Genomic DNA, 16,632 nt, shown 5'->3' with positions numbered 1-16,632 from the left:
AATTTGCTCAAAAACGCAAGTGGCTCGTTTTCTGACACAGCCACGCCTGGCGTGGCCACCACGCAGTCAAACCGAGATCAGGCAGGGCTATTAGGCTACACGAGGCCTCGCGGGGAAGACCCCACACCCACCCTGGGGTGGGGTAGTGGGAGCCTAGTCTCAGGCAGAGTCACACGACCCTGCTTCCCAGGCCGAGGCATTAGACTGAAGGGACTAGTCTTGACCCCCTCCACCCCCACCCCACTTTGGCGGATGTAAAAGAACCAACGGCCTCGATTGGAAGGAAGTTTTGCTGGGGGGGGGAGCGGAGACAAGGATGCAGACGTCCTCCCCCAGTGTCCTGAGGCCAATATTGACCTCTCAACCAGCATTAGTTTTAAAACAAAAACAAGATCTTGTGGCTGGTTTTCCTCCCCCTACTTTGGGATCTTGCTGTGCAGCTGCAGCCCCCAGGTGGAGGGCGCCCTCAGAGATTCTCGACTGGAAATCCCTGTCCCCTAAGGGGAAAATGTTTAAAAAACGAGGCCACGTCCATTGCATAAGCTACAGGGCTCCAAACTGTTTTAGTTATTAAAAACAAAAAACTGTGCCTTTTGAACAGAAACTGCAAAACATTCCATAATGGCTGCCGACATTCCATGAGGTGCTGTCTGACCCCCTTTTTGTTCGCTTAGTCGCTCAGATTTTGTTTTAAAACGCATCATGGGTCTGCTTTGAAGATTTCAGTCTGTAACTCAAATCCCACACAAGGAATAAAATCTCATCTCTGTGGTTTACTGTGCAAATTAATCTCAGCAAACATTGCTGTCGCTGCTGCTCTCCAGTCCCACCCCTAGGACAGGGACAGCACGGGGTTAGAAACAGAGTAAAGCTCCCTCTATGCTGTTCCCCACCCCCAAACACCCTCAGGACAGGGGCATCCTCTGGTTAGGTACAGAGTAAAACTCCCTCTACACTGACAATCCCACCAACCCCCCACACCCCCACAATCAAGCCCTCCCAGGATAGGGACAGCACAGGGTTAGATACAGAGTAAAGCCTCCTCTACACTGTCCCTCACTGCAAAGTGGCTAGAGTAAAGCAGTAACAGTTCAAACATTGTAAACATGAGGTTTAAAAAAAAACATCTGCAGGTCTGAATCCCACAGCTTAAAAGGTGGAACAATATGCCTCCTGGACCAGGGATGCACTGGAGGAGGCAGGAGACTGGTCAGTGCAGAAGTAGGCGTGGTCCATCAGGTTCTCAAGAGTCTAGTTCACAGGCTGGTAAAGGGATGGGGTTCGTTTCCGACGTACAATCCAGACTGTCATTGCACCCCACACCAGCAGCAAGATGGGCAGTCCCAACCCCACAGACATAATCGCCATCACCAGAACAGAGAATCGCTCCTGGGGGGGCTCTCCGTGTCCAATCAGAGCTGACCTGCCCATGGAAGGAAGGTCAGAGGTTAACTGCAAAATACGCATCACTTGGAGGGGGGAGGGGGCGAGGAGTAAGCGGCTGAGGGTTGGCGCAAGACAGACAGAGACACGGCGCGCAGGTCAGAGATACAGGGCGTGCGCGGGTCACAGAGATTCAGCGCCCGATTGAGAAACAAAATGGCTCTCCAGCTCAGAACACAGCCCAGAAAGCTGCCCTCCGTCCACACCAGCTTCCCCACCCCCTGAAGGCAAGGATCTCCAAATCCGGAGATAACAAAGCGCGGAGCTGGAGGAACGCATCAGAGGAGCAGGAAAGCTGACGTTTCGGGTCGGGACCCTTCTTCAGAATCGAGCCAAAGATTCAGCGGGACCTACACTCTGCTCCGCATCCCCCCACCCCCATCTCGTTCCATGCCTCCCTCCCTCCCTCCCACTTTCCAGCGGCTCACCAGCTGATGTGCCTCCTGACATTGTAGAACTCCCCGCCAGGGCCACCGAAGGAAATGTTCACTGCAGCCGCGGTGGGCACTTGGGCACCGAAGAAAGCGTAGGCAATGCTGAAGGCCGGCAGGCTGTGGTTGCGGTCTGGTTTCAGGCTGTTCTGGCGAGCGGGCACCGAGCTCGCCAGCGAGGGCTCCTGGGAGACGTAAGCAACCGGTTTCCACTGGAGGAAGCTGGTGATAGTACTCCGGTTCTCTCTTACCGCTACCAGCTGATCCATCTGGGAAAGGAAAGTTGGCGAGGAGAAAAATAAATTTAAGAAAAAAAAAGAGAGGTTAGAGTTGGCCAACGTGGTCCTGGGAACCACCACCACCACCGTCCTCCCAGGAGCACCACCCTGGCAGATGCCAATGCCCAGGACCTCACCTCCCTCCCGAGCTGGCCGAGGGTGACCTAAAGGGCAGGGCAAATCCAGGGCAATAATTACCCCTTGACTTCAAACGATGACCCCACCCACCCCCCCCAACACCGGAGCTTGCTCTGCACAAGTTGAGCGAAGGCAAGAACTGCCACAGCTGGCCGGGCGGACGCGCAGCGCTCTGACACACGGAGAGATAGGCGCTAGGGAAATGAAAAGGAAAACGGCGTAGTCATTCAGTACCCGCAGCGGGGCAGATTTAGACCTGGCGCGGTGTCACGTAGACTGGCGCGAACGGACTGGAAACCAGAAGGGGCTCCAATTAACAGAAGGTTTGGGGGGAGTGGGGGGGGTGCTATTCCACTACGGGCAGCATCGCCGTTCCACGGCAGAAGATGAGGAGGTGGGGGCTCGGACTGACGGCTACCTGGAAGATGCTCGGGGTGTATTCATCATCGATACTCCGAACCGCCCTCAACTCTCGCCTCATCCCCGCATCCTCCAGGACAAACAGCTCCAGGGTGAAGCGGGAGCGGTTCCCACGCGGCGCGACACCATCGACGAGGAACTCCAACTTCGAGCTGTTGGCCGTGTGCAGGAGGCAAGGCAACTCCAAATCCCGACTTGTGCCTTCAAAGGCAGAGATCTGGGAACGTTGGAAAATAAAGGACAGGGTTAGATACAGGGTAAAGCTCCCGCTGCGCTGTCCCTGCCCCATCAAACACTCCCAGGACAGGGACAGCACGGGGTTAGATACAGAGTAAAGCTCCCTGTACACTGTCCCCCCACCCCCCAAACACCCCTAGGACAGGGACAGCATGGGGTTAGATACAGGGTAAAGCAAGCCTGGGCCTTGACTGTAGGGCCCACTGCAGGAAGGTGCTGAGGGGGAGCCAGCATTAATTTCTGAGGAGGAGCAGCTCCTGCGCTCGTACCCGGAAGGTGAAGCTCCCGTTGCCGAATAGCTGGCTGGTGGCGTTGCGGCCGCGGAGCTGTGCCGTCAGCCGGCTGCGGTTCAGGGTGGCATTGACGTTGTCCCAGGTGAGCTCCTCAAGCTGGTACGCTGGGTAGAGGCTGTCCACCGGCACCTGGGAGATGTTGGCCACGTTGTTGACGTCATCGTACTCTAACACCTGCAAGGTGCGGAGGCAAATAGCCAGAAATCAAACAGGGCCGAAAGGTGGGCTCGCCGATCGCCCCCAACACCCGCCAAACCAAACCCATGCTCACCCGACCTCAGAATTCCACCTCCCGGGCAAAGGCCTGGTGCCTAGAAATGTGCCAAGCCGCAGGAATCATGGGATTGGAAATCACCATGGGCATTGCGTTGGGGGGGGTGGGGAAATGGGGGTGTGACACCTCTGAAAGGAGCAGAGAATATGGTGTCTGCACCATTGGCACTGGGCTGGCAGAAGGGACAGACAGAAGGCACAGTCATAGCTAAAGATGGACTCAAGGAAAGCCACTTGTTTGGGGTTGGGGGCGTGGTAGGCCAAGGGATGAGAGCAAGCACCATTGCTGTGGGGTGTGGAGTCACCCGAGGGCAGAGACGGGGCAAAGGCAGCAGATTTAGGAAGAGGTGGGGAGGGGGTGGAGGTGGTGCCGGAGAAGGTAACAGAGATGGGGAGGGGGGGGGGGGGGCGGGGACGGGACTCAGACAGGGGGCGGGGGGGGGGGGGGGGGGGGGGGGGAACAGGGGGGGGGGGGGGGCGTAGGGGGCCGGAGGAGGGTATAGAGAGGGGTCTGATGCCCAGCACAGTTGCAGAGTGCATGTCAATAATTCACTCGGCCTCAAACTGTTTGTTCAACAGCGTTCCAGGCACCAGCCGGCCCTGTTCAGAGTCCCTGAAATTTGTTCCAACAGTCACAACAAATCTCATTTCTACGGCCCAGTCAGTCAACATTGCCTCTGATAACTGAGCAAACACTTAGCAGGGCTCCTGTGTTATCGTCTTCGAGTAGACAGTGTAAATAAGGCAGCTCAAACTTGCCTTCTCTCACCATTGATCCCACATCCCTCAGTCTCACATTGGGTCATTGGTCTGGGAGCACCTCCCCAAGCTACTTGGCCTGGGGAATGTTAAGCAGAGGTGGCTATTGGAATTCAGCACTCCCCACTGTCCTGGGACCCACATTTTTTCTTCTATATTTATTTGTGCAATGTGGGAGTCACTGGCTGGGCCCAGCACTTACTGCCCTGTCCCTAGTTGCCCCCTTCAGACGGTGGGGACGAGCTGCCTTCTTGAACCGCTGCAGTCCACCTGCCATGGGTTGACCCACAATGCCCCTGTCGCTGGATTTTGACCCAGCGACAGCAAAGGAACAGCCAATATGTTCCCAAGTCGGGACGGTGAGGGGCAGCTTGGTATTCTCATGTATCTGCTGCCCTTGTCCTTCTGGATAGAAATGGTCGTGGGTTTGGAAGGTGCTGGCTAAGGGGCCTTGGTAAGTCACTGCAGTGATGTAGATGGTAGACACTGGTCACCCCCAGGACGTTGATAATGGGGGATTCAGTGATGGCAATACCATTGAATGTCAAGGAGGCAAAGGCTAGATTCTCTGTCAATGGTAACCCCCAGTACGTTGAAATTGGGGCTTATTCAGTGATGGTAACAGTTCGATTGTCTCTTACTGGTGAAGGGCATTGCCTGGCATTTGTGTGGCACACATTTCTCCTCCGTCAACATGGTTGCCAACTTGTCTCTAAGAAAACGTTTGACCTCATGCAGGAATGGGTACCTCACCTTCCACAACACACACAACTGGATATTGTGGTATTGAAGGATCTGACAGATTGTTCAGGCACATAAGTGTCCGGACTGATGTCAAGCTTTTACCTTACAACAGAGCATTGTAGTGCATCAAGCCTCAAGTGACCCGAAGTAAGACAGAGCGCGAGACCCTTTTACATGCTCAGGTCACATTCTATCGCGAGCGCAGTTCTCAAAGGTAAACCAAGAGGGAGACAACGCATCACCCACTGTGTGGGAGCTTGATGTGCACTAAACAATCGCCGCAATTTCGCACTCGACAGGCCTGCATTCGCCTGGCGCCCCACTAACTCACCCGGGAGAAAACAACAGCGGTGGAGTAGACGACTGCCTCGGCCGGCTCGATCCGCACAGCATGCGAGGGATCCCGCTGCTCCAGGCGGGTCCAGTTGATGTGCAGGGAGCTGTTGGAACTGCTAGTGTACACCAGGAGGACTGTGGGCGCCCCCAGGGTGCTCCACAGGTAGTGGATGGTGTCATCAGGACCAACCGCCCGCACGTGCAGGACATTCAGAGAGGGGTCAGCCATCTGGGTACTTCTCCCAGGGTTATATTCAAAAGAAACCTGACACAGAGAGAGAGAGACACAGACACAGACACAGAAATCGATATCATGCTCAGATTCCAACATATTTGTTCCTGGAGTTTGGATACTGTCTGCTGCACCAACTTCCCTTGCCCATCTGTAATTGGCGCGTGGGTGAGGCGTCATACCTACAGTGTGGAAACAGGCCCTTCAGCCCAACAAGTCCACACCGACCCTCAGACATACCACCCAGACCTATCCGCCACCTAATCTACACATCCCTGAATGCAATGGGGCAATTTAGCATGGCCAATCCACCCCAACCTGCACATTTGGACTGTGGGAGGAAACCCAAGCAGACATGACGAGATTATGCAAACTCCACACAGACAGTTGCCCCCGAGGGTGGAATCGAACCCGGGTCCCCGGCGCTGAGGCAGCAGAGCTAACCACTGAGCCACCGTGCCGCTCCCTGATCCATTGCAGACCATGTGGTGCCCAAACACCCCGCACAGGGCCATTAAGGCACAGGTTGACAGATTCCAAATAAGTAAAAGGGAGGTGGGGGCAAAAGGTTTACCAGGTGCGAGGGGAATCAGATCAGCCAAGATTGCATACAACGGGCAAGCAGGCTGAAGGGGCCAAGTGGCCTATTTCTAAAAACAAATTTCATTCAACAAAATGAGGGGGGTGGGTCTGCATTTATTGCCCACCAGGCAATTCAGAGTCAACCACATTGCTGTGGGTCTGGAGTCACACGTAGGCCAGACCAGGTAAGGATTCTGTTCCGAGGGAGGGTCACCGGACCCGAAACGTTAACTCTGCTTTTTCCTTCACAGATGCTGCCAGACCTGCTGAGCTTTTCCAGCAACTTCTGTTTTTGTTCCAGGTAAGGATGGCAGTTTCCTTCCCTAAAGGACATGAGGGAACCAGAGGAGTTTTTCCAACAATCTGTAATAGATCCATCATTAGATTTCTGGAATTCCAGATTTCTGATTCATCTGCCATGGTGGGATTTGAACCCAGATCACCAGAACATTAGAGATAGTAGGAACTGCAGATGCTGGAGAATCTGAGATAACAAGGTGTATAGCTGGATGAACACAGGAGGCCAAGCAGCATCAGAGGAGCAGGAAGGCTGACGTTTCGGGCCTAGATCCTTCATCAGAAATGGGGGAGGGGAAGGGGGTTCTGAAATAAATAGGGAGAGAGGGGGAGGCAGATAGAAGATGGATAGAGGAGAAGATGGGTGGAGAGGAGACAGACAGATCAAAGAGGCGGGGATGGAGCCAGTAAAGGTGAGCGTAGGTGGGGAGGTAGGGAGGAGATAGGTCAGTCCAGGGAGGACGGACAGGTCAAGGGGGCGGGATGAGGTTAGTAGGTAGGAGATGGGGGTGCGGCTTGAGGTGGGAGGAGGAGATAGGTGGGAGGAAGAACAGGTTAGGGAGGCGGGCCTGGGTCTCTGGATTAACAGTCCAGAGATAATACCACTGGGCCATCACCTCCTAAACCTACTGGCACTCTATCTTTTCATTTCTAACCAAGATGGAACAGAAAGTCGACCTGGAGTAACCAGAAGTGGGGGGGGGGGGGTGCTGGGGGGGGGGGGTTGTGTTTTTGCGTTTCCTACAAACAGCAGCTGGATTGGGAGGGTGGGATCAGTGATGGAAGATGGCCCTGGGCAGCTGACACGACCAAACCATCTCCCATTCTAGAGTCAGTGGTTAGTCAATCCTCGACTTCCTCATTTCTGAGGTCGACGCACGTATTTCGCAACGCAGGCCACTCGGCCCGACAATCTGTGCCGTTTCCTTTTGGATGACCCTCTTTCCCCTGATTGGGCCAGCAGAACCCCAGCTCATCCGAAATTGGCAGGACACTGTGACTTGTCAAATCTGGCTCCACTGCCCAATCGAGTCAGCACCAATCAGATTGGGGCCTTGCCTCCACTTCAACCATACCCCAGCAACCTTTGACCCCTCCCCTTCATTGGGGAAAATCCAAGAACAGATTTAGGCCATTTGGTCCATCAAGTCTGCCCTCCCCCTTCAATCTGATCATTCTCAATTCCATTTTCCTACCTTAAACATCAAAAACTTTGCTTCCTTCACTGATTAAAAAAGTCTCCTATATACCTACCCCACTCGTAGCCACACCAGATGCAAAGAACTTCAATAAAGAAAGCTTGCCTTTATGCTTTCTCTCTTCCTCCGGCAGGAGGGGCTAGGCTCCTAGCCCTGGGGCTGCAGTGAGACAAAAGGGCCCTTTTCCTACTCTCTAGGTGAAGGGGGAGCTTCTCCAGCAACCTGGGAACAACGTATACCCCTCAAAAGAATAAAAACGTCATGCCACGTCATTATAGCATTGTTCCATTTGTGGGATCTTGCTGTGCAGGGAGTTGGCTGCTGCATTTTCCCCCCCAACACAGTGACTGCACAGTTTCACACAACACTTGGGGAGCTGTCAAAAACTGGAGGGGAGATGTCGCACAGATCTAATGCTTTATCAGCTCCCTCGTCTACATCAGGGGGCCTAGCAGTATTATCACTGGGTCTGTTAAACCAGGGAGCCAAGTATTGTTCTGGGGACCCAGGTTCGAATCCTGCCAGGGCAGACGGTGGAGCTTGATTTCAATAATTAAAAAAACCTGGAATTAAGAGTCTAATGATGAACATTGTCAAAAAAGCCCAAAAGGTTTACTAATGCCCTTCAAGGAAGGAAGCTGCTATCCTTTCCTGGTCTGGCCTACATGTGACTCTGGACCCACAGCAATGTGGTTGACTCTTAATTAGGGATGGGTGATAAATGCTGGTCCAGCCAACCTTGTCCCACAAATGAATCATAGAATCCGCAGAGCGTGGAAGTAGGTCATTCAGTCCACGTCAACCTTCCTAACTGTATCCTTCGAAGACCCACCCCCTGCATTTCCCACGGCTAATCCACCCTAACCTGCACATCCCTGGGCACTACTGGACAGTTTAGCACGGCCAAACCTACACATCTTTAGACTGCGAGAGGAAATCCGAGCACCCGGAGGAAACCCACACAGACATGAAACCTCTGACAGAACATGCAAACTTCACACAGTCACCCGAGGGTGGAATCAAACCTGGGTCCCTCATGCTGCGAGGCAGCAGTGCTAACCACTGAGCCACCGTGCTGCCCAATTAGGAATGGGGAAAAAGATGCCAGTCTAGCAAGTAATGCCCAAACCCATGAAAGAATGCATTTAAAAGAGTCTGACACCCTTCAATGGGAATCCAGTCACTCTCCCCTCAGTCATACTTAACCCCTGCCCCATCCCAAACTTAATTTCACACAACAGTAAACCAAATGGGATGGATCCCTTGTACTCATCATAATTGGAGAGAGGGGAAAAATTTAAAAGGGACCCAAGGGGCAACTTTTTCCACACAGAGGGTGGTGTGTACATGGAATGAGCTGCCAGAGGAAGTGGTGGAGGCTGGTACAACTATAACATTTAAAAGGCATCTGGATGGGGACATGAACAGGAAGGGCTTAGAAGGACATGGGCCAAATGCTGACAAATGGGACTAGATTAATTCAGGACATCTGGCCAGCATGGATGAGTTGGACTGAAGGGTCTGTTTACATGCTGTATGACTAATGAACTGGGAAAATAACCTTCTGTGCCATACTCATCTCTCTCTCTCTCTCTCACAAACACACAGTCACAACTTGTGATTACCAGCACACTCCCAGTAAAACTCCCAGCACACTCCCAGGCCCTGTGCCAATTTCACTCCCCCCCCCCACAACCAAAGGGCACACCTACCCAGTAGGGAGGCACACCAGGTAGCAGACAAGGAGGGGGCACCCATCAGCCAAGGGGTACTGAGGCCAACCCTTCTCTTGGGGTGGGGGAAGAAGAGGAGATAGCTAAATAAGGGAACACAGCTTGCTTGAAGCAACTCAATGGATAACTCCCCAGGCACGGAGCTAGAGGGGACAGACGAGCGAGGGAGTTGCTGGGACTCGGCAGCAGGCAAGGTGCTGCTTCACACGGGGCTAGCTTGATGCCACAGGCCGAACGGCCTCTCCTCCTAAGCAAGTAAATCCGCACACCCTTCCAACAAGCCCCTAAACTGCACATAGCAGAAACAGAAGTTAAAGAGATGGGAGCATTTTCTTTTCCCATTCAGAGAAGTGAGACATAAAGTGAAACCAAAAGGAGATGAGAATGAGAGACTTAGCAGGCAAGGAAATGCTGAGAACTTAAATAAAAACTTCTCCTTCTCAGCTCACCAGGACATCCAAACCCTCCCTTCCCTAAGGTCCCACCTTTACCTTTCTATGGGAATAGGAGCTAGAGCCTCTCGCCAGTTCTGGGTAGACTGTAACTAACCAACAAAGTAACAATGTAACTGACACGGCCATGTCTGTTACATTGAGATCACCTGACCGCGATCAGCTGACTTCCCCTCTTAAAGGCGCAGGCCATTTTTCACCCCTTAAAGGCATAAGTCCTCACCACTACGTCTTAAAGGAGCAGGTACCCTTCATCAAGTAACCCATGCTGAGACGGGAAAAGAAGCAGACAGCTGAACAAAGAACAAAACAGAAAAGTAACTGAAATAGAGATAGTAGGAACTGCAGATGCTGGAAAATCTGAGATAACAAGGTGTAGAGCTGGATGAACACAGCAGGCCAAGCAGCATCATAGGAGCAGGAAGGCTGACGTTTCGGGCCTAGACCCTTCATCAGAAAAAAAATCTGATTTTTTCTGATGAAGGGTCTATGCCTTCTTTGGAAGGCTGGCACAGACTCGATGGGCTGAATGACCACTTTTACACACTGTACAGATTCTATGAGTTAACGTTTTAAGTCTGATGTGACTCTTCCTCTGGGATGTTGAGACGTCACTCTGGGATGTCCCTCCTGGCAGGATCTACGAAGGTCATAATATTGCGGGAGGTAGGGGGACTGGGGGCATGGAAGCAATGTCACCGTGCTGATAACCCAGAGGATCAGACGCTGGTTCGTAATCCTACACACAGCAGTTGGTGCCCTTAAGAGAAGGAAATCTGCTATCCTTACCTGGTCTGGCCTACATCTGACACCAGACTCTCAGCAATGCAGTTGACTCTTAACTGCCCTCTGAAATGACCTGAGTAAACCACTCAGTTCAGGGGCAATTAGGGATGGGCAGCAAATTCTCTGGAGTTCTGTTTAAACCAAGGCTATAATGAGAACTTGAGTGGCCCTGGCAGACCCCAATTGGTGATAAGTTATTGCTGAGCAAGTTGATGACACCTTCCATCACTTTACTGACAATCAAGAATAGACTGATGGGGTGGTAATTGGCCAAGTTGGATTTGTCCCGCTCTTTGTGGATAGGACATACTTGACCAACTTTCTGCATTGTCAGATTGTCGTAGAAATTTTTATTTCTACTTAACTAATAATGAGACTTGACTCCAGCTCCTGTTCGAAGCAGTTTATTTTCTTACTTGGTACCAAGGAGAGTGAGTGTCGATCTCCACCAGCACCCGACTCTGCTAATATAGAGTATAACAATCTCCTTTCTACCATTAACTTCAGAGCAGGGTGTTCCCGTGACATCTTGTGTTTGTCGATTCATTCATTGTAAGTTTAAAGAAAACAGACGCTGCTCGAGGTAACAGGAATGCTGTCTTACAGATACCTTAATAATTACTTCTTCAAATGACCTTCGGCATGCAGCTAGCATAGGGAGTGATACACAGTTTGATTGAAGCTCTAGCTTATCAGTAACTAGGCTCCACAGGGATGCAAGGGACATCTCTAATTCAGCCTAAAACCTTGGTATAGTGACAATATATCAAAAGATCCTTCTCTAACTCTAGCTAAGATAATATGCACATAGTGATAACACAGTCTGAGTAACTACCTCCCGACTTCTACCAAGCTCGTTAAAATCCCGCATGCTAACTAATTAAACTTCTTTCTCTATGCCATCAGTTTCTCCCAAGGCTGCCTTTTCTGTCTTGGCCTAAATTCCCATCTACCCTTGCAATGTAATTTCTGTCTTGGACTAAATTCCATCTACCCTTGCGATGTAAAATTCTTCTTCCACAGTTCCCTCCTTGTTGATCTTTTCAGATCAACACTTAAAATTTTACATCTCTCTCTTGGTGAAAAGGAGGCTCATATCCCTCTGGGTAAGGACGCATTTTTAAACATTCCTCCTCATCATAACAAACGTCATCAAAACTCTCGATCACTGTTCCAGGGTACATTGGCACCATAGGTCGGTGTCCTCATATCGGGGGTAACAGGGTGCAAATAAATCTAGCAGCTACTACGCAAATAACCACCATGTTAAATATTACACCACCAGTTACCGAACATCCACCAACCTCAGGGGAATTATAATTGTGAAACTGATCTCTTCTTAATTTTCTCGGCCGATTTTCTAATGTGATCAGCCAGGTTGGTAACGTTTTCTGATTCGTCGGGAATATAAGTGCAGTACTTTTGTCCTATAATTGCACAGGTACCCCCCTTTTCAGCCAATACAAAATCCAATGCCATCCTATTCTGCAGTGCCACAGTCCTAACCACCACTAATTCTACTGTAACTGCAGATAGAGCTTGCTGTGTCTCCCTGAAACCTTCTGCTGTTTCGTTTGCTAATTTCTCTAATGCAGAGACCATATTTATTAACTGGCTGCTTTTCCAGCTCCGTAAAAGGGAAAAGCTATTATCCCAAACCTCCCTGCTTCGGTTTTAGCTCTCCTTTGTACATAAGTGCCAGAATTGACTATGCCGTGTACCCAGGGATGTTGAGTTACAGACTCAAAGTGTCAGATCTGGGGTACGACATATGCTAGATAACAACAGCCTGTCCACCACATCGGGAGCCAAGGGTAGGCCTTTACCCCGCATACCCAATGTGTTCCATTCAAGGCCCACAGCAGTGTGTGGTTCAGGGTGTTGTTAGGTTCGCAGCGGCTGGTGCCCATGAAGGTAGCATTAGGGTGGTCTCGCTGACATATGCACTCGCTGCCTATTCCAGTCCTCCTCACGGTTAAGCTGCGGGGGGGGCTAGATGTTCTGACATATGTACCAGCCATCAAAGGTGAGTTCTTGTGATCTGTTCACACAAGGAGGTAACAAGGATTCCCATATCTTACTGCCTTTGGGCGGGTTTCCTATCCAGCAATCCCCGGTTCTGATGCCTCCCTCCTTTCATGTATGATTTTTAAAACGTCTCCAGGCGTATATGTCACTATGGCTAAAAGAGATTGACCTTAAGGGGATGCCCCCTTCCCCTCCATGGTGAGGGACGAGGGTGCATACCCAGCAAGCAGAGGCACTACTTCTATCAGCATACTCATGAGGCATACGCAGAAACGTGTTTATCGCCTTTCCTCTGTGCAGTCCGAAAACATATATCAGTCCAATTGCCACAGTCAGGATTTTACTTCTTCGCATGTTGTGTCCTTTCATTCTCAGTGATGTTTTCTTTTCGAGAGGACGTTATTCTCCTTTTTCGTCGTAGTGCAACTTGTACCTAGTGGCGTGGATCCAGTCGGGTTTTTCCTTCACTTTAACCGCCATGCGGGTCGTTAGCAGCACCAGGTAAGGGCCTTTCCACCTGGGGGAAAAAAGAGTCTTTATTCATGGATTTCATGTATATCCCATCTCCCGGCTTAAATGGATGCACATTACCTTCCTTTAGCGGTGCTTGGGCTTATCGGACTCTTTCATGTAACTTCTCTGCTTCCTGACACAACGTCTGCACATACTTTAATGTTTTCTCATCATTCCATATTAAAGCTACCCTTTCTGGGGTCATGGGAGGCCTAGTTCCTGCTGTCATAGGTTGTCCCATTAAAATCTCATGAGGGGTGAGGCCCGTTTTTCTATTCTTCTGATTTCGCATAGTGTACGGTACTAAGGGTAGGGCTTCTGGCCACTTGAGGCCATTTTGTTGGCAGACCTTTGTTAGGGCCGTTTTTATTTCTCCGTTTATTCTTTCCACTATACCCGAGGACTGGGGCTGGTAGGGGATGTGCAATTTCCACTGAAATCCTCAGGCTTCCTTTAACCCTTGTACCAGTTTGTTGGTGAAATGGGCCCCTCTGTCACGATTTATTCCCACTGGAATACTGAATCTAGGCATGATTTCTTTCATTAATATATTTATCACAGTTCTAGCATCATCCCTCCTCGCTGGATAGGCCTCCACCCATCTGGAGAACATGTCAACTATTACTTAAACCCCTTCTCAGCAGGCATGTGCACAAAGTCGATTTGCAAATTTTCAAAAGACAATTCTGGTTGGGGTAAGTTGTCAAATGTAGCAGCTGTTTTTCCTTATTATTCTGCTGGCATACCAAACAAGTCTGTGCTACTTTCTCAATGGTTACTGTTATTCCAGGGGCATACCATTGTTGGGTGATAACATGCTGCATCCCTCCTTTGCCCATGTGAGCCTGGCCATGGGCCAGGCGAGCCAGGGGCAAAAATAAACTAAGGGGGCACACCACGCGACCGTCCAGGTGGCGCCATATGGAACCAGATTGATAGCATCCTGCCTTGTGCCAGGTGCTCTGCTCCTGGCGTGGGGCGAGCCTCTGAGCCTCTTCCAACCGAGTCGCTTCAATACACACAGGGAGCTCCCTACCTCCCGATTCAACCCGTGGTGTCTGCAACAATGGAGACTGTCCAACAGTCACTGCCTTCTCTGTTTCGTCAGCGAACCTATTCCCCTTAGAACCGTCATCCCCTGCAGAGGTATGTGCCTTGCATTTAATACAACCTGTGGCAGCTGTATGGCTTCTAAAAGATTCAGTACCAGGATGGCATGCTTAATCAGTTTCACCGATGAGCTGATAAATCCCCTGTTCTTCCACAGTTGCCCAAAGTCATGCACTACCCTGAAGGCATAGCGTGAGAAGGGTCTAGGCCCGAAACGTCAGCCTCTCTGCTCCTATGATGCTGCTTGGCCTGCTGTGTTCATCCAGCCCTGCACCTTGTTGTCTCGGATTCTCCAGTATCTGCAGTTCCTACTATCTCTCATTATAAATGTTTACTGTTTTGTCCTTAGCCAGAAGGCAGGCTTGGGTGACTGCGAACAGTTCAGCAGCTTGTGCCAAGGTTCCTTCAGGCAGGGCATACGTCTCCATCACTTCGTGTCGGGTGACTATGGCATACCCAGCTAACAGCAAGTTGTCTCTTGGGCTGTGCAAGGAACCCTCTGTAAACAGGTTTAAATCAGGGTTTGTAATGGGCGTGCTCAGCAAATCTGGCCGCTGCGTAGTGGTAGCTTCGACAGTAAGTAGGCAATCATGTTCGATGCCTTCAGGAGTTGGCAAAGGGATAAAAGTGGCAGGATTGATGGCCGGGGACCTCTCGTATTTGTAGTTGGAGCGAGAGAGAAGAATCACCTCATAGCCAGTTCGTCGGGCAGTTGTAAAATGCTGAGTTACAGCAGAGTTCGGTAACAGCAGAACTGCGTGGGGAACTCTCACCGTACACGGATGATCCAACACAATGGTGATAGATTTTTCCACCATTACGGCAGTAACAGCGACCACCTGTAGATAGGTTGGCATGCCCATCACGACCACGGGGAGCGTCACGGAATAACAAGCCACTAGACGCTTGCCTCCCCCGTGTTCCTGACACATGGCGAATCCTTGCGATTCGTTCACGTATAGTTGGAATGGCTGGCTATAGTTCGGGAGGCCTAACGCTGGTGCACTGATCAGTGCGTTTTTTAACTCCTTAAATGCCTTATCCCTGTCAGCTGTCCATTCAACTACAGCCGGTTCGTGTTGCAGTGTGGCGGCTCGCAACACAGCGTCTCGCTCCCTATACTCAGGGATCCACTGCCGACAGTATCCCACCATGCCCAGGAAAGAGAGGATCTCCTTCTTTTGTCTTAGGGGTCGGAACCTGCTCAATGGCCCTTATACGATCCTCCCCCAGTCTTCTCTGCCCTTTCCCGATGTGAAACCCTAAATACTGTACGGTCTCCTGGCAAAATTGCACTTTCTCCAGGGTCACTCTATGTCCCCAGTTGGCTAGATGTGTGAGAAGGGTTAAGGAGTCAGCCAGGCACTGAGGGCCTGTGGTGGAGGTGAGCAGAATATCATCCACGTGTTGAATGATAGTGGAATATTCAGACAAGTGCCGCTCGGCGAGGTCATGTTTAACATCTGCGGCATAAACTGCTGGGCTTTCAGTACACCCTTGGGCAGACGTGTCCATGTATACTGCTGGTTTTTATAAGTAAATGCAAACAGATACTGGCTGTCTTTGTGTAAGGGAATAGAGAAGAATGCTGAATATAGGTCGACTACCGTAAAGGCGCTGGCCTCCGCAGGAATAAACATCAGTATAATATTGGTATCGGGCACCAGCGGCGCAATGGGGATCACTACTTTGTTAATGGCCATTAAGTCCTGCACAAACCGCCACTCATTTTTTTCTACCTGACTTCGGAATGGGCAGTATAGGGGTGTTACATGGACTCTGTCTTCATTATTACCCCTTGTTGCAGAAGCGAACCTATCACCGGGGCGATGCCGTCCTCTGCTTCAGCGGTTAAACGGTACTGTTTAACACACGGAAACACCACATTCTTTTCTGATGAAGGGTCTAGGCCCGAAACGTCAGCCTCTCTGCTCCTATGATGCTGCTTGGCCTGCTGTGTTCATCCAGCCCTGCACCTTGTTGTCTCGGATTCTCCAGCATCTGCAGTTCCTACTATCTCACCACATTCTTCTGCAGGGTAACCCTATGCTCCCTGTTTGGACCTTTCCCACATGAATTTTGTGCTGTGCCCATAGATTTACCGGCACCTGTGCTAGGACCGTAGGGAGGAGAAGAGGATCCTCTTTTGGTGATTACTGCCTTTCAAAAATGGTTCCCCTGACCTTGGGGTGTATAGCAATCTTCCCCTCCCTGTCGTTAAAGAACTCGATGCGTGTTCCTTGTCCCAACATGGACAGGGCTATAGTGCAGATGATGTTAGTATCGGCTTATCATGCGTTTTATCATCATCCCGATATCTCTAGGTTTCGCTGGTGGTTTCATGGCTA

General features: G+C 50.9%; 1 protein-coding gene and 1 long non-coding RNA gene across 2 annotated transcripts; both read right to left on the bottom strand.

Moving 5' to 3' along the window:
* Nucleotides 1-539: 539 nt before the first annotated feature.
* LOC125487881 (glycosylated lysosomal membrane protein) lies at nucleotides 540-10,016 on the bottom strand. Its single transcript, XM_048620415.1, has 6 exons — nucleotides 9,887-10,016; nucleotides 5,348-5,617; nucleotides 3,217-3,414; nucleotides 2,709-2,927; nucleotides 1,872-2,143; nucleotides 540-1,423 (listed from the first exon to the last, which is right to left on the bottom strand). The coding sequence occupies exons 1-6, from the start codon at nucleotides 9,974-9,976 to the stop codon at nucleotides 1,252-1,254; spliced, it is 1,221 nt and encodes a 406-aa protein (XP_048476372.1). The 5' UTR covers nucleotides 9,977-10,016; the 3' UTR covers nucleotides 540-1,251.
* A 1,005-nt stretch (nucleotides 10,017-11,021) lies between these two features.
* LOC125487880 lies at nucleotides 11,022-14,643 on the bottom strand. Its single transcript, XR_007266139.1, has 2 exons — nucleotides 14,211-14,643; nucleotides 11,022-13,178 (listed from the first exon to the last, which is right to left on the bottom strand). It is a non-coding gene; the product is annotated as an uncharacterized LOC125487880 (long non-coding RNA).
* Nucleotides 14,644-16,632: the final 1,989 nt, after the last annotated feature.

The sequence above is a fragment of the Rhincodon typus genome, chromosome 46 (genome assembly GCF_021869965.1).
Source record: "Rhincodon typus isolate 14 chromosome 46, sRhiTyp1.1, whole genome shotgun sequence".
NCBI classification, from domain to species: Eukaryota; Metazoa; Chordata; class Chondrichthyes; order Orectolobiformes; family Rhincodontidae; genus Rhincodon; species Rhincodon typus.
The sequence above is the reverse complement of the archived record's forward strand: the minus strand, read 5'-3'. Positions and strand labels throughout refer to the sequence as shown.

Excerpts from the sequence above, each read along its gene's own strand:
- LOC125487881 (XM_048620415.1), bottom strand. The coding sequence starts at position 9,976 with ATGGCCGTGTCAGTTACATTGTTACTTTGTTGGTTAGTTACAGTCTAC. Across the intron at positions 5,618-9,886 it reads GCTCCTATTCCCATAGAAAG|GTTTCTTTTGAATATAACCC; the intron begins GTAAAGGTGGGA and ends TCTCTGTGTCAG. Across the intron at positions 2,928-3,216 it reads ACGGGAGCTTCACCTTCCGG|ATCTCTGCCTTTGAAGGCAC; the intron begins GTACGAGCGCAG and ends CAACGTTCCCAG.